The sequence below is a fragment of the Nothobranchius furzeri genome, chromosome 4 (assembly GCF_043380555.1).
Source record: "Nothobranchius furzeri strain GRZ-AD chromosome 4, NfurGRZ-RIMD1, whole genome shotgun sequence".
NCBI lineage: Eukaryota > Metazoa > Chordata > Actinopteri > Cyprinodontiformes > Nothobranchiidae > Nothobranchius > Nothobranchius furzeri.
The window spans coordinates 62,085,195-62,111,916 of record NC_091744.1 but is presented as its reverse complement, the minus strand read 5'-3'; the positions used below and the strand labels follow the sequence as shown (position 1 = coordinate 62,111,916).

Sequence of the window (26,722 nt, the reverse complement as noted above, 5' to 3'; positions counted from 1 at the left end):
GCAGTTTGCACTAACAGTTTTGAGAAGAGCCTTAGTAGTGGAGCAGAGATCAATTCTGTTGTGAGAAATGCACCAAAGCAACTGAGAGAAACTGTAATTATATGTTTAAGATTAATGTAAAATAATTTAAATTCTATTTAGAGGTGGCTCATATTCTATCGTCCACAAGTTTTTCTTTTCAAACACTTTGCAACAATTTTCACAACACTGATGTCTTATTTTACAACTCTAGACACAAAACTGATAACAGTCATCACTTGTAACACAGGCTGTCCATTGTGCATTCACATGTTTAAAGAAATCTTGCACTTGCACAAACATTGGTTCAAAAAACTAATTTACTGTGAAATACCATTGAAACCCAACTCTAGATCACCCACACACACGTAACCCATAGTTTAAATAAGTCATGGTTTGAACAATAATTTAATATTGTACAACAAAATAGGTGATACGAGTTTCATAATTCAAAGATTCCGAGTTTTTACTGCCATATGCAAAGTGAAAGTAGAAAATTTTTATCTGCACAATAAAATTCTAACTTTGCTGCCAACACTAGATGCCAAACTAATAAAAGTAGAAACAAAAAGATCCAAACAAATGTACAAGCTTACAACTCTACCTTGCAGAACAACATCACATACAGGTGCTGGCCAGTAAATTAGAATATCATCAAAAGGTTGAAAATATTTCAGTAATTCCATTCAAAACGTGAAACTTGTACATTATATTCATGCAATGCACACAGACCAATGTATTTCCAATGTTCATTACATTTAAATTTGATATTCATAAGTGACAACTAATGAAAACTCCAAATTTGGTATCTCAAAAAATTAGAATATTCTGAAAAGGCTGAATATAGAAGACACCTGCTGCCACTCTAATCAGCTGATTTACTCAAAACACCTGCAAAGGCCTTTAAAAGGTCCCTCAGTCTTGTTTTGAAGGCACCACAATCATGGGGAAGACTTCTGACTTAACAGCTGTCCAAAAGACAATCATTGACACCTTGCACAAGGAGGGCAAGACACAAAAGGTGATTGCTAAAGAAGCTGGCTGTTCACAGAGCTCTGTGTCCAAGCACATTAACAGACAGGCGAAGGGACGGAAAAAATGTGGTAGAAAAAAGTGTACAAGCTCTAGGGATAACCGCACCCTGCAGAGAATTGTGACGACAAACCCATTCAAAAATGTGGGGGAGATCCACAAAGAGTGGACTGCAGCTGGAGTCAGCGCTTCAAGAACCACCACGAGGAGACTCATGAAAGACATGGGATTCAGGTGTCGCATTCCGTGTGTCAAGCCACTCTTGAACATGAAACAGCGCAAGAAGCGTCTCGCCTGGGCCAAGGACAAAAAGGACTGGACTGATGCTGAGTGGTCCAAAGTTATGTTTTCTGATGAAAGCAAGTTCTGCATTTCCTTTGGAAATCAAGGACCCAGAGTCTGGAGGAAGAGCGGAGAAGCACAGAATCCACGTTGCATGAGGTCCAGTGTAAAGTTTCCACCGTCAGTGATGGTGTGGGGTGCCATGTCATCTGCCGGTGTTGGCCCACTCTGTTTCCTGAGGTCCAGGGTCAATGCAGCCGTCTACCAGGAAGTTTTAGAGCACTTCATGCTTCCTGCTGCTGACCAACTTTATGGGGATGCAGACTTCACCTTTCAACAGGACTTGGCACCTGCACACAGTGCCAAAACCACCAGCACCTGGTTCAAGGACCATGGTATCCCTGTCCTTGATTGGCCAGCAAACTCGCCTGACCTTAACCCCATAGAAAATCTATGGGGTATTGTGAAGCGGAGGATGCAATACGCTAGACCCAACAATGCAGAGGAGCTGAAGACGACTATCAGAGCAACCTGGGCTCTCATAACACCTGAGCAGTGCCACAGACTGATCGAGTCCATGCCACGCCGCATTACTGCAGTTATTGAGGCAAAAGGAGCCCCGACTAAGTATTGAGTGCTATACATGCACATTCTTTTCATGTTCATTCTTTTCAGTTGGCCAACATTAGAGAAACAAACATTTTTTCAGTGGCCTTTAGAATATTCTAATTTTCTGAGATACCAGATTTGATGTTTTCATTGGTTGTCACCTATAAATATCAAAATTAAACGTAATAAACATCGGAAATACATTGGTCTGTGTGCATTGCATGAATATAATGTACAAGTTTCACGTTTTGAATGGAATTACTGAAATATTTTCAACCTTTTGATGATATTCTAATTTACTGGCCAGCACCTGTACAGTAGTAGAGAGAATACTACAGAGAGAGTGGAATCAGTAAACGAATTCTGAAATATATTGATCCAAAACACCACAGTGCAATCATAGTGTAACATAGGTTCATTTGAATCAAAGCTAAAATACAGTCATTAATTGTAAAAACAAAAACAAAAGATGTGTTTCTCAGCTTTCTATCTTGTACTGTAATACTGTAAACAAAACAGTGATTACTCTACTTCTATGCTCGTCAACTCTGTGTTGTGGATTTGGCCACAGGTTCTCGACCACCTCTCAGAAGGGGGGCCTGTACTGTGCCATTCCTTTGAACGTCTTCCTCTTCTTTCTCCTCCCACCACTGCTTGACCTCTTGCTGACTCCATGTCACCTCTTTCATTCCACAATGTGCATCCAATCATCACTGATGAGTTGGCAGAATTGGACAGCAAATTACAAATTAACCTAGTGTTTAATTGTTTGTCTTTATCAATACAGCACTGAGAGTAGTGCAACAGTTACTTATCATTATGAGCAGTTGTATCAATTGATAGATAATTGAAAGGAAAGAAATAGGCACTCATTTGAAATGTAATGTGTAAACTGCGTTATGAAATAGTACAATTTGATGTTAAGTTGTGTCAAATTGAACCGGTGGTTGTTGTTACATGAACAAATGATCTAAGTTTTATGTGTGTGGCATCCAAGCAATTGAGAAACAGGGGAGAGTTTTGAAAAAATGTGCATTTTGATCATTGGTTGTGAGTTTTGTGTCTGGACTCGTGAAAAAAAAGCACCAATGTTGTGAAAATTGTTGCACAGTCATTGAAAAAAACTCCAATATCAGTAATTATTTCTTGTCCAAAGAAAAATCTATCATGTTGAGCTAAATTCATGTTGCATCAAGTCAGGATTACACTCTCTATGACCCTCTCTATTTGTGCCTCACTGCTCTCCGTAGTCATTTCCTGACTACGCGGGGGAGGGTTTGGCATAAACAAAGCTCCAGTCGGCAGCCACAGAGAAAAGGCTCGCTAAAACACAAACAAACATGCCCAAAGAAAAGCCGCAAAGCTAGATGCTAAGTTTAGAGCTGAACATTGACGCAAAGGTTCCCTGATTGAGCAGAAGCATGAGAATACAGGTAACGACGACTTAGAGATGGAGCAAGCTAGTGGATAATGCTAGCAGCAATATAATTGGGTATAGTGTGCTTCTTCAGTGATTCACAATTGTTTATGTCCGCATCTTAATGCATCGATTTTTAGATTATTTTCCTCAGCTCTACCGAAACCCCCCGCTAAACAAACCAACACGATGCCTAAACTTTCTCTGATTGGTTCATCTGTGCATCTGTTTTTTGACAAAGCAGACTAGCAAATAGCGTCCAGACATAATGGCACTGTTCTACAATCTCTGAGCTTTGGTAGATCGTCATCACTTTATAATCCTTAATGATCTTATATCGTCAGATCGCTCGGCCCTACATCATAAACACAAGACACCCAAACAGAAGCTCAGTGGGGTTGTTTATGCAGTCTAATGTAGCGAGGACTGTCCAGACCTCTACATAGGGGAAACTAAACAACTACACACAGAAGAGAAGCCTCTTCAGGTCAAGACTCTGCAGTCCACCTTCACCTGAAGGACAAGGGACACACTTTTGAAGATGACAAAGTACACAATCTGGACAGAGAAGATAAATGGTTTGAGAGAGGACTAAAGGAAACTACCTGTCAAATGGGAAAATCCTACATTAAAAAGAGGAGGAGGCCTCAGGTTTCACCATTCCAGCACCTATAAAGTAGCTCTGAACCTATTTCCCAAACAGTTGCACACACCCTCCTGCGCCTAATCAATACAATGATTTTCACACAACAGAGGCTATGACTCCTCAGGAGGTAGGGAGGAGGGGTATTCATAGGTAGTTTCTGCTTGTTAAACAACAATAGACAGCTACAGTTTATATGCTTCATCCTCCCATATTCCAGTCAGAATTGATAAAGCTCCTCAGATGAAAAACCTCTGAAGTCCAGTTGCTTTCATTCAAACCCCATTTGGATTAAAAGGGATGGTCAATCAGACTGTTTTATCTGATACATCTGCCTCTTTTTGCTTTTTTTTTTGAGCAGCAATGCAGAAAATTGTTTGGTATTGTCAATTTCTTCTCCTGAGATTCAAATCCCACCAAGCCTCTGCAGGTTGTAAATATTTTACTCTAAATGTGTCTCTAAAACAGTACTAAGAACCAGATGTTTTTTGTTCTGCACTAATACAGTTGTGTTTTCCATCATCTGCATACGTGATTAATTATTTAAATGTTCCTTGGATGGGAATTGTAAAATACACAGAGCATAAAACTTACTTTGTACCTGCAAAGCTTTAGTATTTTTATTTTTACCTTGCAGCTCTTGGAAACTCTCCTGATGTTTGTTGGATGTCTCTCTGACTTCATCCAGCTCAAGCAGCAGCTGCAGCATCTGAGATCTCAGCTCTTCCAGCTCCTGCTCTTCTGTCAGCTCCTCCTTCCTGTTCTTCTCCAGTCCTTCACCTTCCTCATCCTTCAGCTTCTTTTCCTCCCCCTCATCCTCCAGAGATCTTTCCTGGTCCATTTCCTCCTTCTCGTTGTTCTCCCCCAGGATGCCTCTCTCCTTGGCTGTTATCTCGTTATCGGTGGGGCTGCTGTCAGCTTTCAGATCATTGGGGTCATCTGATGGAAAGATGACACAGATGTTAAGCATGGGGGGGGGGGGGGTCTTACTGATCCCAAAGAATAGACTTAAACACTGTTTTTTAATCAATAGCACCACCTTGTGATTCAAGTGGTACAAATTATGTTGTACTCTGATCCTTTCTTCACTCATGCAGCTTAAAATATACCAGAACACAATATCCACAACCAACAATCTAGTTATATTCTTGTTAATCCATCTGTTAGAGGAAAATTACACATCTCGTCTTTTTATTAATACTGTTTATGGAATTGATGTTTTAAAAAATGTTTCTTCGTGCTTTTGAGTAAAGTGGTTGTACCCACAAGCCACATCCAGCATTTACAGTTCCATGAGCTGCACGGTGAAGGTAGCTACTTGACCAGCAGGTGGAGTGAGTCAGCTGAAACAATGCAGCACAAAAAGGAAAGGAAAGGAAGGGGGAGGAGAGCTGGTATATGATGAAGCAATCCTATATGACTCACCACTCAGGAATGCTCCTGACAGTCCATAACAACACCAGCTAGCCTTCATAGTAACACAGATATGACACACACATCTCCCACGGTGCACCATGTCACGTTACACGTCCGTCTGAGGTTTTCCTCCTTGTTTCTTTCAGACAGAGACAGATCAGGAGCAGATGTTTGTGTGTCTGGGTTTGTAAAACCAAACGTGACTCTAGAGAGGATATAGGGCATTGCAAATATATTAATAATTCAGATGTTAGAAAAGCTAAAGATGCAGAGAACTGTGCGAGTTCGAGGCTGGAAAACAGACGTTTAATGTTCCCATCCTCAGTCCTTTCCCATTAGGTGGTGAAAAAGCTGCTTCACGAGGATGGTTCAGTTCTCAGAGAGCCATTTTAACTCCCACTCTAATTTCAGCCTCTTCCCTGGAAATTCTGTTTACACAAAAACAGCATCCTGTGATGATTTCACTTTCACTCCTCAGATATAAATGAACATGTAGCTTTGCATGTCTGTGATTTGTCCATCTCCAGGTGGCTCAGAACGTTGGTTACGTATTGTAACCCCAGATTCTATGAGTCTAGTCGCAGCCCTTAAGCTAGCTGCTATTGGAACGATGATCTCAGCATCAGCCAATCATGAAGAGCTTAAATGTACGCCCACCAATGGTGGGCACTCCTGTGGGTATATAAGTGGAGCGACTCCACTGTTCGCCTCCAATGGCTCTTAGTCCTAACGAACCAGTGGGGCCATTGGCTTAAGGGCTGCCACTAGACTCATAGAATCTGGGGTTACAATACGTAACCAACGTTCTATTTCGTCTAGTCTTAGCCCTTAAGCTAGCTGCTATTGGAATAATGCGCAGCTGGATGGGTTTACGCCAGGGGTGCCAAATATGCAGCCCACGGGCTGGATCCGGCCCGCGGGGTGTCAAATATGCAGCCCGCGGGCTGGATCCGGCCCGCAAGCGGGTTAAATCCGGCCCGCGAGATGGTTGTGTAAACTTTATTTTCATACTTTACAATGTAGAGTGAAAAATAAACGTATCTTAGTGAGCAAGTTTTCTCTGTAATGAGTATAAATAAAACAAAGCTGCGCTCAAGGCTCACACAAGAACTTGAGTCACATCCTGAAGTTGGCTGCCACTCAGGATGTGACTTCTGATATTGATGTGCTGGTGAAAGCTAAAAGATGTAAAGTAAAATGAGTCAAATATACTTTAAGTGCTGCATGAAACTGCTCTTGCCATGTGATCTGTAAGCTCTTTGAATCACTAAGGAATGTTTTTTTTATTTGTTGATTTTTTTTTTTTTCGAATTTTCAAGTACACTTCAGGTGTTGTACTTGTACTACACTGTCCTCAGGCTCCAGCCTTGTTTTATATTGATTGTATTAAAACAAAGAAAACAATCTGAAGTTTTTTTTTAATTTACCGGTCCGGCCCACTTGGGTCTAGATTTCCCTCAATGTGGTCCCTGAGCTAAAATGAGTTTGACACCCCTGGTTTACGCCACACTGGTTAGCTCAACCAATGGACACACCCAACATGTCTCCTTTTAGCGAGGGTCGCTCAGCCTCAGCCCAGGACTTAAAAGGCTGAGGCAGCCAGAGAGAAGAGTGGGGCCCCCACTAAAAATATCATCCACAAGAGGATGAAATTCATTCAAGTAAGGCTGATGTGGTGCCATAATGCTTTCACTCAGCCTGCTGAGGTCCAAGCACTGAACGAGTGATGGATCCTGAAGACACATCTCGTAAATAATGAGTAAAGGAACAGGGTGAAGCCCATGAAGCAGCCTGACAAATGTTTTCCATTGACACACCACTGTGGAGCGCCATAGAAGAGGAAATCCCTCTGGCTGAGTGAGCCCTGAGTGTCTCAGGAGGATCCCGCCCTGATGATTTGTAAGCCAAGGCCGGATTAACCATATGGGCAACTGGGCAATTGCCCAGGGCCCACAAACTCTAAAGGGCCCAGGGCAGCAAAGGCACGAGCAAAATACTGTATCTGTAATTTCCCGCTTTATGAGGACTAGGGTGGCCATACGTCCCGTTTTCCCCAGACATGTCCACTTTTTTCTCTGTCCAGGGCTTGTATTGATGAAAATGTCTGGCTTTTCATCCAGGAGCAGGGATCGAATTATGGGGGAGCTGTATATCCTACGCATCCAGGGGAGCCGGAAAAAAGTTTTCTACCTATTTTACATCATTTATGGACTCTTTTGAGCAGAGAGCGGCACAGCGCGTTGTTGCGCAGCGCTCCAGGCAGCTGCTTCCATCGCACGGTCCATTCTCAAAGTGGTGCAACCAAAAAACTATAATTAGCACACGAGCGTTCATGTCCGCACATGTTCTCTATTTTCTGTCTTGTTTGCGCCTGAAGCGCTCTGCTACTGCGGAGCTCATCACCTGTGCTGTGGTGATTTCACCTCACTGACCCAGCATCGAAACGCACAGATCCCTTTGATCTGCTCAGAAGTAACTGATGAGGTGAAAAAGTAAGAATCCAGGCAGCAGTCTTTCTGGAGAGTTTAGAGGAGATGCAGGAAGATGAGAGACAGACAGGACAGGAAAATAGTTAAATAAAAACAAGAAAACAAAACAAAAAGTAAAATGTAGGTAGATTCATCTCCACTACACATTTTTACCTGTATAAAACAATAAGTTATACACAATATTTATACATCTGATACAATTCAGATCACTTTCAAAACTCAGTCACACACCCAGGGCCGTTTCAAGACATTTTGGGGGCCAAGGCAAAAATGACAACCCCCCACCCCCACCCACCCATAACTGGACACCCCAGAAGCCTCTGTGTAATTCATACCCTGTCCAGGAGTGTTAGTTATACAGTGTTTGTAAAAGCCCCTCAGACATTACTGACATGTTCTAATATTATCAGATGAAAAACTAAATTATCAGACATGCTGTCTCATCTGCTTCTTTTCTAAACTTGCAAAAAGTAACAAAACCATTTCAAAGTCACTATTTGTGGATTCTCTGAAAGTTTCCATGGAGTGTGTGACAAGCTGAAACAAGCATCCTTAATAATCTGTGCACAGGAAGCTTACTGATGCTGTAGTAAAACAAAAGGTAGAATAATTTATTATTAATAAATAGAGGTGGGAAAAATGATCGATTCTAAGATGCATTGCCATTCAGCCGTGCACGATTCCCCATCGATGCAGCAACGTGACATAATGAGATTCTCTCCCTATGTCTATGTCGGGGGTCGGCAACCGCGGCTCTGGAGACGCATGCGGCTCTTCCATCCATCTGATGCGGCTCTCTGTGCTTGTAAAATAATGAATGGATATTTAAATAAAATGCTTTATATTTTACTGCATTAATTTTGCATCTGTATGCCAATTCTAAATGTAAAGATTGTCTGCGGAAACCTGAACAGGTCCAGCCCGGTCTTACTGTGAGACCGGGTTGACGCGTCACGCTTGTGCGTAATCATATGCGCTTCCTGAGCTGACGAGGATGTGAGATTCTGGGATTCTCCTCAGCTCCTGGATGTGTCGCCACATTGGAGACAGAAACAAGCACTATTCAGCCAAAGTTTCATAATCAGGGAGCATTTTCTAAGTGACAAGTCTCGCTTCAGTCGGAGGAATCGTCCTGCATGCGCCCTGGTTCTGCGACGTGCTCCAAGCCCCTCTCCACATCTTCAGCTCACTGTGCGCCGTACGTACGCGCTGACAGCGAGCTGCGCTGAGCTCCGTGTCCAGCTTAGATGGGAATCTTTTCTTGAGTGATTTAGCTACATCTGCGCGAAACGAATAAAATGTCAGTTCGTCTGCATGCGTCGGGGTAATTCTTTCTGTTCTTTCTCCGTCAAAATAAATGGTCAAATTTGGGAACTATCCGGTCAACACAACACAAGCCCTGCTTTTAAATGTTTTGTTTTCTTGTGAAAATAGTTAAATTTAACTTGATTAACACCAGAGCCAGGAGCACTGCACCGTTGTCTCCGTCACTGTAAATGAGGGGAAAACAAAATGATCGGATCCTTTTCTGACCTCCCCCACCTACAAAGTTTAATTACAACAATCAAACGTGACAGAGCCTGGATTTGTATTCTGAACAGTCTAAACATGTTTTAAAAAGAAACGTATGACAAAAGTGGCATCTGCTCAGTAAAACCACTAACAGGGTGAAAAATGTCAAAATATTGTAGGCAGAGACAGGCTTCAACTTCTGGATCCATTTTATATAAATCGTTTTATTGATTATCGTCTTATGAAAGATAACGTTGACGTACACGAGCGACCGACCGGTACCGGCTGCTGTCTGAGGGTAGGCCCCGCCCACAATGCCGCGGCTGCTGCAGTGTTTTCTTTACTGTGGGAAACGGGTAATAATGGCTCTTTGATGGGAACAGGTTGCCGACCCCTGGTCTATGCGAGGACAACAAAATTTTGAGGTATTACTTCTGGGGGCAGAGTTGCAATGACATGCGCACTGCGTTGTCCTAGAAGCAATTGGACAGGGATACAGGGCCAACATCACCAGTAATCAAAGATGTACCCGTTACATGTAAATCGGATATCTGGGCTAATTTCTGTTTTGGGATCCTGGATGTGAAAGAATCACTTAACACAGTATTTGTTTACTATTTTTAAGTTCAGTAATATTCTATCTTAAAGCTGCTCTACCGAAAACATGATTTCTTGAATTATTTAAGTAATTATAGGCAGCACACTTTAAACATTATTGCTCACTATAGTGAATAGATGAATGTTCTGTTTTTCAGGGATTTCAAAATCAAAAAGAAATTGAAAACTATTCTACTGCTTTTATTAAGTAATGAAAATTTTTGCGTGAAGAATCGTGATGCATTTCAGACTCAAATCGAATCGTTAGGCAGATAATCGGAATCGGATCGAATCGTGAGGCAGGTAGAGATGCACACCACTATTAATAAAACCTTGTTGCAGCACTAAAGCAGAAAAATGAGATTTTGCAATAAATATGCTAAATATTTACATATTAATTGTTTTAGAGCCCTTTTATTGGCAGAATCTGATATTAATGTAGTTCTTTAAAAAAAATGGGTCCCAACGTGTTTTGTGTGGTGTTGCCATAGTGTGATGTCATAGGCACAGATCCCTTGTCCTCTTGTTTGGAAATGGAAATACGGTCACCCTATATTAAACTAACTGTCCACCTGGGCTTTTGCGCTGCACAGAGACGCTTCGCTTCCTATGACTTTGAACGTCAGTTGAGAGTCAGTCTCATGAAGACTGACCAATGAAGAGAGGGCCTCAAGTTAAGACCCTCTCCTCATTGGTCAGTCCACACAAGGTGGGTCAAAGGTTACCCTGAGCGGGTTATGTGATATCAAGCATTCAATTATTGAGTATATTTACTGCATATTACAGTAATATATTCTGTATGTGACCATATTATGGTGATCCTTGGTTCGTGATGATGGGGCCCTTGAAGATTGTTGCCCAGGGCACAACAAAGTGTTAATCTGGCCCTGGTGTAAGCGAGTGAAATGGCGTCACACAGCCAGTGTGAAAGACACTGGGTCGACAGCGCTTGCCCAAGCGCTCACAAACAGGCTTTGTGAGCGGCAAATCCCTGAAGTGCGTGACACATATCGTGCAAGCGCGCGCACCGGGCAGAGAAGGTGGGAAGCCGCCTCCTCATCAGAATTATGGGGAGGAGGAAAAAGTCCAGCCAATGAAATTGACCTGGATTTAAAGGAAGTATTAATGTTTTTGGGCACAAAGGCTGGGTTGGGGCATAAAACAGCAGACCCGCCATCTTCCCAGATCCTGAGGCATGTAGGAGCCACTGAGAGGGCGGTTAGGTCGCTCACTCTCTTGACTGATGCCAGCGCCAGCAGCAATGCAGTTTTGAGTGACAGGAACTTGAGTGAGACCTGGTCCAAGGGTTCAAATGGGGCTTCAGACAAGCCACGCAGAACCACCGTTAGGTCCCACTGGCGAAATAGCGGGCGGGACACAGGTCTGTTCCTTCTGGCACCTTTTAGAAAACGTTTTGTGAGGGGATGATTGAAAACAGATCTATCTCCAAAACCCTGGTGACAGGATGAGATAGCTGCAGCATATGTTTAAATAGTGCTGAATGCGAGGCCCCTGTCCATCAGCATCTGCAAAAACGATAGGACATCCGCCAGATGGCAGGAGAGCGCTTGAACATTCCACTCTGTGCACCATTTCTGGAAAGCTGTCCATTTAGCAGCATAAGATGTGATGGTAGAAGGCGCCTGCACACTCTGAATCGTGGCGACCACATCATGCGGCAGCCCAGAAGCCTCTAAGCGTGACCGCTCAGCGGCCAGACCCACAGCCGTTGGCCTATTTCTGGAGGATGTTTGATTATCCCATCCGCCTGGAGAAGGGCGTCCGCCCTCCACGGGAGCCTCCACGGGGAGTCGGACACTAGCACTTGCAGGTCTGGAAACCACGACGCGGACAAGCGTCTGGGAGCTACCAGAAAAACCAAGAGCTGTTCCGACCAAATTCCGTCCAGGAGACGGGGAATCAGTGGGACTGGCGGAAACGCATACAGGAGCATCTGCGGCCAGGGATGGTGTGAGAAGGCGTCCGCTCTGAGTGGGGGGTGGTCCCGGGGACTCAGGGAAAACCACAGGCAACACTGAGCGTTTTCGCGAGCCACGAACAGATCCAGAGAGGGTTCCCCAAACTTGATCCAGATCTGTGATGTCAGTGTGGGATGCAGACGCCAGTCGGAGTCGCGGGGTCCCCCTCTTGACAGGATGTCTGCTGCCACATTCAGGACCCCCGGAATGTAGGTGGCTTTGATGGACAGCAGGTGGACATGTGCCCAACACAGTAAACCTGTGGCTATGCGCAATAGTAGGAGGGATCGAACTCCCCCTTGGCAATTTATGTAGGCTGCCGCCACCTGGTTGTCTATGTGAACTTCGACATGACGGCCCTCGAGAAGGGCAGCGAAGTGTCTGATCACATTCCTCACTGTCGTAAGCTCCAACACATTTATGTGCTCGTGCGTGTGGGAGGGCCAATGATCTGCCACCGTATGGGACAAGCACGTGCCCCCCTCCATCCCAACAGTGGCGCATCCGTAAACACAGATATGTGTGACGTAGGACGTCCGATGGGGACCCCAAGTGAGAGGATGCAGGGATTCCCCCAGTGAGCGAGGTCCCCGCCCACTGAAGGGGGAATCCTCAACATACGTCTCTTCTGACGTATCGGGTGTACTCGGAGGCAGATGAACCAACGCTGTAGGCGTCTCGTGTGCAGTAAACCTAACGGGACCACAGTGTGGGCTGCAGCCATCATGCCCAGAAGTTTCATGACTTACAGGGCTCTCACGATCTTGCGGGGTTGCACGCGGGAGATCACAGTGGTGAGATCTGCCGCTCTCGCCGGAGACAAACGTGCTCTCATTAGGGAGGCATTCAGTACCACCCTGAGAAACACAATCGACTGGGATGGAAGGATGGAGCTCTTTTCCCAATTCATGGAAAACCCCAGGGTTGACAGATGCTCTATTAACTTCCTGGTATGCTCTGACGCCTCGTCCTTGGACCGAGCGCATAGGAGCAGATCGTCCAGGTAAAATAAAACCTTCATTCCCGCCATGCGCGATGGCTGCAGAGCGGTCTCCAGACATTTGGAGAAGGTGCGCGGGGCTAGCGAATAGCCGAAAGGAAGACGAATGAACTGGTATTGAACTCCCTTGAATGAAAAGCGCAGGAACTTCCGGTGTTTGGGAATTACTGGGATGTGGAAGTATGCATCTTTCAGGTCTATTGACGTGAAACAGTCCCCGGAGCGCACGTATTCTAGGACTTGCCTCATTGTTAACATGTGGAAATGCATCACTGCTATGGAGCAGTTGAACAGGGAAAGGTCGAGAATTGGTCTCATTCCTCCCGACTTCTTCGGTACTACGAAGTAGCGGGAGTAGAAGCCTGAGAGCTCTTGTCCACGAGGGACTTGGAAAATGGTGTCCTTGGACAGAAGTTCCCGCAGCTCCAACTCCAGGGCCTGAGATTGTTCCTGTGACGTGAACGTCGTCTCCATGATCCCGTTGAAGGGAGGAGGAGCGGACTAAATATGGAGTGTGTGACTGTAATGAATGGTCTCCGACATCCATTTGCTCATGAGACAAACGTGGCGCCATTCTTGCGCGCGTTCTGACAGCGGACGTGTGTTCGAGGTCACGTGAGCAATGTCTGAGGACTGGGTTTGCGCCCTTACCGCCGTCGCTCGCACCAGAGAACTGGGAGCGACCCATGGAGGGCTGCGCTCGAAAGGGCGAGCGTGAAACAGCTGGAAGAGGCTGATCCGCACTGCGGAGCATGGAGTCCAAAGTTCAAGGACGAGTGGGAGCCGGGCCCGTGCACGGGGATGACAAAATGCCAGCGAACGGAGCCGCGCACTGTGTCGCCGCACGTGGTTGCGACAGCGCCATGACATCCCGTCCCACCCAACGTTGTGGGGGAAGCGGAATGTGTTGGGCATGGCTGGAAGCTAGGGCTGGTGCGCAAATGGAGCGCACCCGTACAGCTGGCCGTGTAATATGACTGACTGTGGGAACATGCAGATGTGTCGCAGTGCTTGGTGTGGGGAAAATGTGTGAGGATTCGGCAGAGGATTCTGCAGAGGACTGTAGGATTGTGCTCTCTATGTGACGTTTTTTGGGGTTTATTTCAAAACCAAAATCATTCACAGAGTTATTACAGTAAGAAGCACACACATTCCCTCAATGAGTCATTTTCATGGTTGCTTTCGGCGAGGTTCCTGCAACTGTGACTGCCAAGACGGTGTCTGCTGGCTATTTTGAAACCGTTGGCCGCCAACTCTCTGGTCCCGCTTCAGCTCCACCTCAGCGGGAGGCCGGCTCCGTGGGGCGGGCGGTGCAGCTGGGCGCCTGAAGTTTCCGCGCTGCTCGTCCCATCCCCTGGAAGAACGGCCGGAGTGCGAGGCTGACCGAGGGTGGACCAGGTCTTGCACCTTGGATGACAGTTCAGTTGTCTTCTGAGCCCTCTCGATGACGCTCCTAAGATGGGGACCAAACAGAACGTCAGAGGTGATGGGGCCTTCCAGGATCTCCCTGTGCAGGTGTTCAGGAATGGAGGGCAGGGCCTTGAGCCACAAGGCCCGCTGGATAAGGGTCTGCCAGGCAGCAATGCGAGCAGAACCGGTGAGTACAGCAGCGCACAGATTGAGGATGGCATCAGCAGTTTCAGTAATGATGGTTTTTGACTCGTCAGGAGCGTCAAGCTCTTCCACCATTTTGGAAACGCCAAAGGCAAGAAGGGCGATGTTATTTCCTACAGCGCCGGTCTGGAAGGCGCACTGATGTGCGCAATCGGTGAGCCGCGTCAGCAGCTGGGCATGCTTAGAAGCGGGAACTGCTTGCGGGCCAGCAAGGTGGTTCTTGGCGCCAAACAGCGAGGCCAAGTCCGGCTCCAGTGGAGGAGCAGATGGTCAGCCTTGGTCGGAGAAGCCCTCGACCTTGGTAATGGGCGCATATGTGGAAATTGGTGCCTTGAGCTTAGCAGGTTCAGAGAAGGCGGCGGACCAGCAGCTCATGGCGGCGGGGAAGCGCGGCCTGATGGGGTCTGGACAGCACGTCTGTGCTGCCCCGAAAATTCCTAACAAATCATCTGCTTCAGGCGAAGCTGGTTCTGGCAGGGCTAGCCCCTTGCGGACCGCAGCCGCGGAGATGATGGCAGGCAGCTCCTGGAGCAGTGCTCTAACTGCTGGCAGGGAGGAGCGAGAAGTCACTGAAGCAGAAGGACCCGCTGAGCGAGGCTTGTCGACCTCCATGTTGTCCAGGAGGGAAGAAGGGCTATGGCAGCCAGCCTCATCATACTCCTCACTGTCGATGACATCGTCCAGTCGGTTGAAGCCAGCCGGCTCCTGGCCAACGTTGAAGAACTGTAAGGCCTTGTCCTGTGAGTTTGTGTCAGCCACTGGAAATTACTCGGCGGAGGTGAAGTACTCGACCCGGCGGATCTTTTCAGCCATGGGCAGAGCGGCACAAAACGAGCATGAGGCCTGGAGGGTCAAGGCCAGGCCAGCATGATGAGCCCCAAGACAGACCTCACACTTGGCGTGCAGGTCGCCGCTGGAGATGGAGCCAGTCTGGCAGGCCGGGCAGGTCCTGGCGTCGCTGGACATGGTAGGTGAGTTGAATGCTTCTTGGATAATTGCTCTTTATAGGAAGCTCTTAAGCTTGGCTTGAAGAGACAACGGAGGCGAACAGTGGAGTCGCTCCACTTATATACCCACAGGGGTGCCCACCATTGGTGGGCGTACATTTAAGCTCTTCAAGATTGGCTGATGCTGAGATCATCCTTCCAATAGCAGCTAGCTTAAGGGCTAAGACTAGACAAAATAGAACTGAAAGCAGTGAGAGGATGAAGGGGAGATGGTGCATCAGGGGACAGAGCTGAGTATTAACTACAGATCTAGCTAATTAACCCTTTGATGCATAATGGTCACTACAGTGGACAGGTACTCAAAATTGTTATTTATTTGTTTTTGCTATTAAGCACAGCTGTTGAAGACTTTTTTGCATGTGAGCCCCTCCGTTTGGACTTCAGTAAGCCAAGCCAACATATTTCATGCTCTGAATGCACGCTGTCCACTGAGGTGGACATGTAATAAACTATTTGTAAATTATAAAATTTTACAAAAAATATTTGTTGAAATTTGTTTCATCCACACCTAAAGATGAATGAAAAAAATTGTTAAAAAAATCATGGTTGAAGATTTCATAATTCATGCATCAAAGGGTTAAGAGCCATGTGCACAGGTGTAGAGACTCTAGGGATGATTCCGTAGATAATTATTTCTCTGCTTTTATACCTCTCTCTTTCTCTGCATGTTAACTCTTTCCTGATGTGTAACATGTCCGTATCCATAGAGCCTTAGGTCCTTTTGTCTCATAATAATAGCGTTAATTCAAAGAGCGCAGGCCCTCGGAGGAAAGTGAGGGGGCTGTGTGATCGCTGTGATATTTTCTCATTAAACTTTGATGCTGTTGTAATGAGTTAGTCATAAAGAGTTGGAGCTCCATAGCAAGAAGTGAGCCAGAGCTGCTTGTATAGCCGATGGCGGCTAAAGGCTATCAAGAGACAAAATAGTTCCCATTAAATTTCAGTCACATCCAAATCCTCCAGGATGTCAAACTTAGCATTTGTTCTCAGAAAAAATCACATCAAGTGTTCTTGAGTGCAACAATTCTGCGGGCTGATACCAATTTACATTTCTCACACAGCTCAGGCCTGCTAATTTCAATTCATCTCAAAGAACTACGATTACCAGAATACAGCTTTTTTCTTTTTAATTAACTTGAGGATTATGATTCTGCAAGTTAAAATTCCTATATGGAACATCTGTTATAGCTAGTGTGAATAAAGGCTCACTCAGTGAGTTTATAGACAGGGGAATCATGTCATTGTATTGATGCTTGGAAATAGTGCTTTCACAGATCTAAACAAAAAGAGGAAATTTTCATTTTCAGACTGGGGGATCCTTGATTAAGCCAATATGGCAGAATATCATCTCTGTTTATTGCTGTTTCGTACTTCAACTTCTTATGATGTGATTTCTTTGCACAAAATAAATTTGATTAATATATAGAAAGGCTTTAAAGCAATGCTTAAGACTGCCACTGAATCTACAGCCCAAACATGGACGTAATTTTTTTTGGGGGGGTGGGGGGTGGGTGGGGTCTGACATGTACCCCCCCCCCACCCACCCACCCCCCCACCCCCCCACCCCACCCCACTTTTTCCAAAGTCAAGTTTTGACCCCTGCACTTTTTCCCATCCAAAAACAATATTACGCTATATTAAATTGACACTGGTTGAGCTCTAGGACCAAGCGGAAAACAACTGTTTGTGTTGAAGCCTGTTTCCCATTAGAGCATACTGTAAAGATAACCCCACCCCCACCCGTGTCCCCCCCCCCCTCTTCTAAAGTTAAAATTATGTCTATGAGCCCAAAATTATGCATATTGTGCAAATATGCACTAATTTTCTTTTCTTAGTCTCAAAAGTAATTTGAGGATTAATTTTTCAATAATGTTGATGCATAACCTAAATTAGGAAAATAAACAGAAATGTTAATGCTGCTAATAGTATCTCATTAAGATCACCAGGGTAGCCACACACCTGTGTGGTGCACTCTCCAACTGCAGAGTTGAAAAGTATAAAACAGGAGCTGTCACTAAATATTTAGTAAAACACAAGCATCCAGAGTTTGGATTCATGGGGGTATAGTTAGCAGAATTTGAGAGATAGCATAAGTCCTTTAGCAACAAGATACACACTGAGTGGTAGAAGACAGCTGTGCAGATTTGTTCATGTATAAACTATAAAAATTGTAATGTTTGTGGCAGTTAAAAATAGTCTCTGCAAATATCTTTGAAACATCAGCGAGCTCAAAAATAAGTGTTACATTGAATGGAATGGAGTAAAAACTGTAAAAGATAAAACTTAACCGTTTTTCACCTGTCTGGACTTTGAATAATGTTTCTACGGTGGATTCTGCCTGAGATATGGAGCTCTAGGTTTTCTCTTATGAATTTTCCAAAACTGCAGTAGGAATGGGGAATTATTATGCATTTGCTCTGCTAATGAGCACTGGATGTACTGTAAGCCAATTAGCTCTGCAGCACATTTCCACACCACCCCTCCCTCATCCAGCCCAATAGAAACTCTTTCAAAAGAGTTAACAATTGAAACTGGATTTGCAGCAGACAGCAAATGGCTCTTCTTTTCTCTTCAGGTACTTTTTCCAGCATCGTTAAAGTTGCAGTTTTCCCACCTCTACCGGAAAATCTCTCAATACTAATTTACCACAGCCTGGAAACCCTCTTCTCAATAAGCACTGCTCTGCTCCAATGCTGAAACTGTTTCCTGAAGATTTTAAATCCTTTTTGCCTTAATAATGGTTGAGAGAGGCTAGTAGTCTGTGTGTTATTAGCTCTTTATAACAACATGTGTAATACAGCTACAACTTTTTTTTAAAGTAAGCTCAGCTTGGTTCTCAAATGTGTCCAAGACGTGAAGAAAATGGGATGCTGGTGCCAAGAACTGGGTTAAACATAACTCTAGTCAGATATCATTTCAATGAAAAATTTAATTATCTTCACAGATAATTGCAAAAAATAAAATGAAGACCAAACCTGAATTCAGCGTTGCCAACTGAGACTTTGCTGCAATTTTTAAGTTCTTTTCAGATCGCTTTAACGATAGTTTTTCCCAAAAGCAGCTAGCGACAAATCTAGCAACATTTCTGAGAACCCTCTTTGTCATCAATAATCCCTGCAGTTTACCAAAATCCCAGCCTGCTCGGCATCCAGACCGTCATCCAGACACTCTGAGAGGCAGTCATCTGTGCGTGTCGTGTGCATGCATCGATTGGACAATCATAAACCTTTCTTGGTCGATCTAACCCACTCACAAAACAAGGTGTTAGACATGCAAAATTAATGTAAGATACAGCAAGCCATGTCTGAATTGGGTGTCATATTTCTGTATTGGATATCAAGGAGAAAATGAAGACCGCCCTGTGACTTTTTTAGCAGCATGGCAACAGGGCGTGATGTGATGACATCATCGATACTGAAATTAGCATTTGTCATCTGGTTACATCAGCCACTTTCAGAGAAAGTGTGCAACACTGCTTGAAATACAGTACCACTTACTGCTTAGAGTAAATTATTAGTATGGTTACTTGAAAATTCAGCTAACATGATAAATATTTGATTTAGGCAGGATTTTAATGTTTATCCAGGATTTCATCTTCTAAATGAAAGACTATAGTGAGACGAATGATCATTTGTAGAACAACAGTCAAAACGACAACAACAACAACATTAAAAAAGAAAACCATGGGGCAGCCATTGTCTGAATTATCTGAAACGACCGTGGAAGTGACCAAAATAGCCCCCCCCCCCACACACACACACACACACACACACACCACCCCCACCAAGGCAGGCTCCAAAACGAAGCAAATCCTGACTCCCATATTAAAAACTCCAACTTCACGGCAAAAATTATCTTGTGTACATCCAGGTTGAAAAAAAGCATTTTAGGTTTAACAGGTCTAGTTTACAGTCATAACAACTCTGGCGGGGGTGATTTTTTTTTTTGTAGCCTGGCCTGCCAGACTCCTCCTCTGTTTAATTCTGCATAGAGAAAGGGTTTGGGAACTCTCCTATTCAAATAATCCCACCCCCTGAGAATTCTAACCAAGCCAATCAGCGCCGAGTAGTTTATGCCACACACCATACCACCGAGTTTGTCGAACATGGCGACTAAAGCGGAGTTCACTGTAGTTCTTTCCTCTGGTCTAAATGACTTGAACACGTCTTTAAAACAAGTAGAAGTGCTAAAAGTCTTGTTTCTAAAGAAATATATCTGTGCTGTCGCCAGACGCCATTTTTGACTATAGTTAAAAAACTGCAGCGTCGCGGACGGCACACACAGCGCCGCTCAGTTTCTCATAAACAACAAAGACAGCGGCGGAGTTGGCTGCGGCTCTTTCCTCTGTTCTAAATGAATCAAATGTCTTTAAAACCACAACAAGCAGTAGCGCTAAAAGTATTTCTTCTAAAAGAATAACTTACTACAGCTAAGCGGTACAGTCTGCATTCTCTACTTCATTTTTATCAGTAAGTAGAATTATACTCCTGTACTTTATTTTCTTGGTTGAATGGGGTAAAATGCTGTGCGTTTAACATAAGGCTGCTTGGTCAAAATTGAGCTGAAATATGGCATGTTGTATAGAGCTGGGGACCTTGACTTATTATCGTCTCCCTGGGTCAAAGCTGGCTGCCGCCAACGCCCCACTGCAACCAGAGCCCCGTGCGTGGGGCCGCTGCAGATGTAGGGAGGCAAGTTTTGGTCTCCCTTCCGTAGTGGCCGCCCCACAGACCTCCAACTGCTAAAGAGGAGCAAAGCAGGGGATCACACAGCTCAAGTGCCCAGCTTGATTGCTGCATTCTGAGGCTGGAGCTGAGCTTGTCACCTGTGGATTTCTCAGAAGAATACCGCAGAAACACCGCAGCTTGGTGAGTTGATGGATGCTTCCTGTTAGAGGCACGCAACCACAGTTTTCTGGCTAAAAGCACCCAGAGACCTTAGCTTTGGTTAGCTCAGTTAGCTTGTAGCTGGGAGCAATGGCAGACTCACATCCTCAGAACCTTGCTTTCAGCTCCACCTCTTTGCCTCTTTATGGGCAGCGCCTCGCCTGGAAAACAGACGAGAGCAGACGGACGCAGCAGGGGGAGTGGCTGAAAGCTGGCGGTAAGCCGAACAGATTTCCCTACATGTGTAGCTGGCGGGTGACGATGGATGAAGATATCGCGTTAGAGTTCATACTTGTTTAAATTTTTAATTTTAATTCTGGTGCCTGTTAGCGACCGAAACACATCCTCATGTGCTTGTGGATATAATATAATGAATATGGAGACATGACTGTAATAATAAGTAAAGGTTATCAGCTGTAGCTTTAGTGTGCTTATAGGAAACGTGACAAATACCACAAAACACATTTCTCTTTATAGCCTATATAGTTGTCATCATCAACATGGTTTACAGAATACATGTGACCTACTAACATTTTACATTCTACCACCGGATGTTTGGATCAGAATGTGAACCAATCAGATCTTAGATCAGGTGAGAGCCAGGCGTTTCCCGTCATCCCCTAGGTTTTGCAGCCGGTGGAGAGCAACTGCAGCGCCTTGCTCCAAAATCTGCGGCCGCCTTGATCTCACAAGGTTATCGTTGCCTACGTATGCATGACGTCAGAGCAAGTCGGCTATTAGTCAGACACAAATCTAACCGGCATGCACTGCGCGCCGATCACCGGTGATCTAATCTGCGCAGAACTGGCTCATCTCGAACAAGTCCTATGTATTGTCCAGGAGTGTCGAGACATGTGACACAGCCAAGATGGTGGTGGTAGGAACCACCCATTGGGCAACAATTCAGCTCCTCAGAAACCTACAGGTGATGTCACGGAGGGTTTGGCCTCCAAAGAAAGCCAGTTACTCCATGAATTTTGCACTGGTTTCTAATTATGGTAATAAAAAAGTATACATTTTATTTCAACCATTAAGTGCAACCTTAACCTATTTATTGAGTAAAAACCCAGATATCTCAGATCCAGTCAGCTGGTGGTGCCCAAACAATATCAAATGCTGTTTGCACATAAAACTGCTCTCTGCAGGAAACACCTCCTTCTGGAAGTTAAATTTAGTCAAAGTTCAGCCAAAAAAATCACAAAGCTGCATATTTTCCCACAGTTGTGAAATACACTCATTTTTGTGCTGGTGGGCTGTAGTCATGCAATCCTTCTCCATGCACCCTTTCTGCTGAGGCTGGAGGCAGTAGGATCATTAATTCAAATGGCTTTAAACATCCTGAGGGGGCAAAAAAAATAAATAAATAAATAAACACTGTAGAGCCCAAAACCGTTACCTGTACTAAGCCAGAGGATCTGATGGACTCTGTGAAGACATAAACCCACTGGTTAGGCCTCGTCCATTCTTACTTGCCCTCAACTTGGAAAATCTGGTCGTAAATTTTAAGACGTAAAATTTAGCCATCGTATTTAATAAAGGCAGAATGTTCTAATGAACGAAATGAGTGCATCAGTGTGTGCAAGTCACATATGTATAATAAAGGTATACTATGCTACTTTGTTCTAGCCTGGCCTGCCAGACTCATCCTCTGTTTAATTCTACACAGAGTCTGGTTACTCACTGGCAGGCAGGCACAAGGATGGGACTAGCCAGCTCAAAAATAACCAATTAGAAAAAAGCCGGAAATGATGACTGTACCGCACGAAGCTGTAGTTTGTCAGCTGTAGTCAAAAATGGCATCTGACGATGATGCAAACATCTTTCTTTAGAAGAAAGACTTTTAGCTCTTCTTGTTCAAGTCATTTAGAGCAGAGGAAAGAGTTGCAGTGAATTCCGCTTCAGACGCCATCTTCGTTGTTTATGAGAAACTCAGCATCACGGTGTGTGATGTTCACTGCTCAGTGCTGATTGGCTCGGTTAGTATTCTCAGGGGGTGGGGTTATTTAAATAGAAGAGTTCCAAGACCCAATGCTTCCCATAAGAAAGCATGAGACTGGCTGGCTAGGCTAACTTTTTCCTGTTTTTAAATAATTGTCTTGAGTCAGTATGAGCTAAAATTACCCTTTACAGTGTTAATGAAATGTCACTGTGACGCCCACCACCCTCTGTGGCCAGAGTATCACACTTGCAACTTCAGAGTGGTTGGACTTACAGTGACTGACGTGTGTGGTGCTGCAGTCTGCTTCTAGCACGTTGCCCATGTTTTAGATCTTGAACACAGCTGATTTGTTTGATTTAATAAGTAATTGCTCCTGTAGACATTAAGGAAGGCTGGGGAGACATTTCACCACTTAGATTAAGATGTTAAAAACAGAGGCGCACAGAAAAGAGATAGGTTTCATTTTTAGATTGGCTAACTGGACACTAGGGGGTGCTAAAATTAAGCCAAAACCGTAAAGCCTCCCTTTAAACCGGTAGGATATAAAAAATTTTTTAGAAAAGTTTAATAATTTTTTCATATTTTATATTTGTAGCTATGTTTTGGTTATTTCTAAAGCTGATGAAAGGCCAGTTAGTTTAAACCCATTGCTGCTCTTCCTTACTGCTTTCTTCTTTTGCATTTTATACTCACAGCTCTATTTTGAGGAGTTTTTTTAATCTGCATTTTAATTTGTGTTGATTCAAAGCATTTGTTTTTCAATTTTTTTGTGTGTTTTGTGCCTACAGCAAAGCAACACTATAACTGTGTCTGTGTGTGAAATCTGTGCTCTATAAATAAACTTGCCCGTCACCTCACCTTGAGGGTGAATGTCACAAACACGGCATGAGCAAATGAGCTGCAGTCACACCTGAGATCCTTCTCCTGCAGAGCTGGTCCTCGGTCGTGCTGCAATCACATTAAACGCAGATGAGGCATGCATGCTCTGTAATCTCAGCAGTAGCCTTTCAGCTCTGGGGAGGTGGTGGTTTTATCTATGCACAACACATTCCTTCCTACTAACATTGCATAAAAAAAACACTCACGATGGTTGGTGCAAACAATGTGACACTTTAGGGAAGGAGGCAACGAGCAGGCTGAGTGTTTCTGTGAGCATCCCAGAATAACTGTCAGTGACTGAATTCAAACATAAAAAAGGCATTATGAGCCCTTTGTTTTGCTTCTGACTGGGCGCTCAGTGAAGTAATGAAATTTGCACTTAGCAAAATCAAACAGCTCAGTTAAAATGTGGCAAACAGAAGCATCGTGTGAGGGATGGATGTGAGGCATATAAAACAGCTGCTCAGAGAGGAAAGTGAGATTCTGTTTCATCACACAGAACACGTAAAGCATTAAGTAGCTAGTAGGATTCATGTTGGTCTGGCACGTACCCGCAGGCCGAACACCCTCCCACAGCTACAGCTTTCACCACAAATTCAGAAAACAGCAACCTCGTCTCTCTTTACAAAGATGATTGTGAGCATTCTGAATACCATACCATACCTTACCACTTTATTTATCAAGCGCATTTACAAACAGCATGGCAGCTGACCAAAGTGCTTTATTACAGGAAAAAAGTGATAAAAAGAAAATCATCATAACATAAAACAGCAACAAAGATCAAAACAAAAACTATAACAAACTGGCTATTGTAGAATCAGTAAAACCTAATAAAAATACAAATAAGAACAAATAAAAAAAGAATTTAGCTAAAGCCAATTCATGGTTTAAAAGCAAATTGTTTTCAATCGGGACTTGAAGGCTGCAATGGATGTTGATTGTTGGATTGTAACAGGCAAGGTATTCCAGAGAACAGGCGCAGCATGCACAAACACACGCTCCCCCCTCATTTATAGTTCATTGAAGGGGTGCAGAGCAGGCAGTCGTCCGACCTCATTGAGCGTGTTGATACATAGGGCTTTAGCATGTCAGACAGTTAAGATGGTGCAAGGCCATTCAGCGCTTTAAAGACAAAAAGCAAGATCTTAAGCGTACCCTAAACAGGACCGGGAGCCAATGCAGATACGCCAGAATCGGGGTTTGTATAGGTCAAGAAACTTGCTGCAGCGTTTTGGACCATCTGCAGTCTGTTCATGGCTGGAGCAGGCACACCGATGAGCTAAGGATTTCCATAATCTAATTGAGAAATGAGGAAGGCATGACTTACAGAATCTAGAAAAGTAGAGTAGATGTTCAATTAATAAAAGCAACAAAACAGAAGTTGTGATTCTCCAGAAAGCCATAAAAATTAAGAATTAGTTTTTGATGTGGTTTTCAGGTTGTAACTGATTGATATTATGACCTTGATCCATCTTGGTGCAGATCATGTGTGTGTGGTACAAAAGAATCATGGAGACTCATTGGAGTCTGTGTCTATCATTCCAAATATACATTCATCTGACTTACCAACCATGTCTGTGAGGCAAATTTGAGCAAACTAAATATAAAAATAAATGTAGTCTGGGTTTTATTGCATTCTCGGATGCGAGAGGGCACACAGATGTTAGTAGCTATCCCTGTGTGGAAAAATGCTGAACCACTGGAAAAAGCTACAAACTAATAAACTGATTTGGACCATGAGACCCAGCTATATGTATATCAATGACACCTAAAATGAATTCAGCTCTTTGCACCCTAAAATAAACACTAAGTCAAATCTAATCTGTCTCCGTTTGAATAAGACCTAATTTTATTGTTCTGAGGGAAAACGTCGACTGTGAAAACGGCTCACTAAAAATTGGACCTGAGGGCTTTTGCAGGTGTGATATGAAGGCGCCAAGTGCTGAACCGTGAAAATAAGATTGGACAAGTGTTAGTGGCAATGTTAGTGTGTGTGTGTGTGTGTGTGTGTGTGTGTGTGTGTGTGTGTGTGTGTGTGTGTGTGTGTGTGTGTGTGTGTGTGTGTGTGTGTGTTTGCATGAGAAAATACACAACTTATGTTCCCTTCTGCCTGTTCTCATCTGTATGTGTGAATATATTAAAAGTCAGGGTTTTAATCTGTGTGTAAATTAATGAGCTAATCTCAGTGTTGTACTTTGAGTTGACTAGAATCTAACAACTGCAGCTGGACATTAGCTGATTTCTTTTCTTTTCCATGGACCTCTCCCAGTTCAAGCAGAAAAATGCAAAGTGCCAAGCTTTAAACTTGTAGAGCGCCTTGGTTAATGTGAGCTAACTCAGACACCACTCCCCCTCCCTCCTTAGGTTGTGAAGAGCTGTGTGGAGTTGATTTGCATGAGATATTCTGAGCAGGTTCCTGAAGGTGGGAACTGTTGCAAGACTGTTTGGGGATTTGATTCAAAGATGCATTATATGCACTGATAATTTGAAACTTGAGACTTTTTCCTCCGTTCAGTGTTACTTTTCCTCTTTTCACATCTCTTTTACCCCTCTCTCGCCATTGATTTGTTGTGTTCAAAAATAAGCCTCCCTACTCTCACAAGAGCACCCGTCATCTTCAAGATGTAAGTGGATAAGAAAGTTGTTTTTTGTGTATTGTGCCTCTGTAGTTGATGATATACGGAATAAATTCTCTATAATAAGTGGACCAGCACAACAAAGACCATTACGACCCTCTAGTGAGAGAGAAAAAGAGGTGTGGAAAACTGCTCTTCAAGCATATCTATAATAGATTAAACTTTATTGGAGCTCGTAATAAACCCTACAATGGAAACACTAGTTTGCTCCACCCACTTGGCCATGGCATGAATATTAAATGAGCTGCCTACTGATTGCCCAGTTTACAATTATTGCTCCATGATGTTGCCTGAAGCTATAAACTCTGTGTAAAGTATCAAGATAACTCAATAATCAAGCAATGGATCTATTTGGCATTCCTTCAAAGTCTGGATATTCCTAATACATCCTGTAAAATACTTTTTTGTTGTTTTCCTCTTGGCCAACAAGGACGTTAACAGTAGCACAGGCTGGCTTTACCAATTTTTATACATTACTCATATTGAAGGGTTGGGTTGTGCAGATTTAAAGGTGTGTTTCTATGCTTAAAGGCAGGGTACGTAAGTTTTAAATGTGAAATAACTTTAAAAATGTTTAAATTTGACCATCTGACCCAGTTTTATGAAAAAAAGTAAATAATCTTTAATATTTCAATTTTCTCCTAAAGCTTGGTTTATGCTTGATGCATTTACTTTCCGCTTGGTGATGCGGCTCGCGGATGGAACGCGCTTCACAACTTGCAGCGTTTATGGTTCATGCGGCTTGTCTCTGCGGTGAGCCAATATTC

At 44.0% G+C, this 26,722-nt stretch overlaps 1 protein-coding gene across 1 annotated transcript in view; it reads right to left on the bottom strand.

The window, feature by feature from the left end:
- The window catches only part of ccdc136b (coiled-coil domain containing 136b), a 53,412-nt gene that overhangs the window by 13,713 nt on the left and 12,977 nt on the right, over positions 1–26,722 (bottom strand). Inside the window, exon 3 of the mRNA XM_015964153.3 lies at positions 4,632–4,940. Coding sequence (XP_015819639.3) covers positions 4,632–4,940 — 309 coding nt within the window. The remainder of the gene's footprint in view (positions 1–4,631; positions 4,941–26,722) is intronic.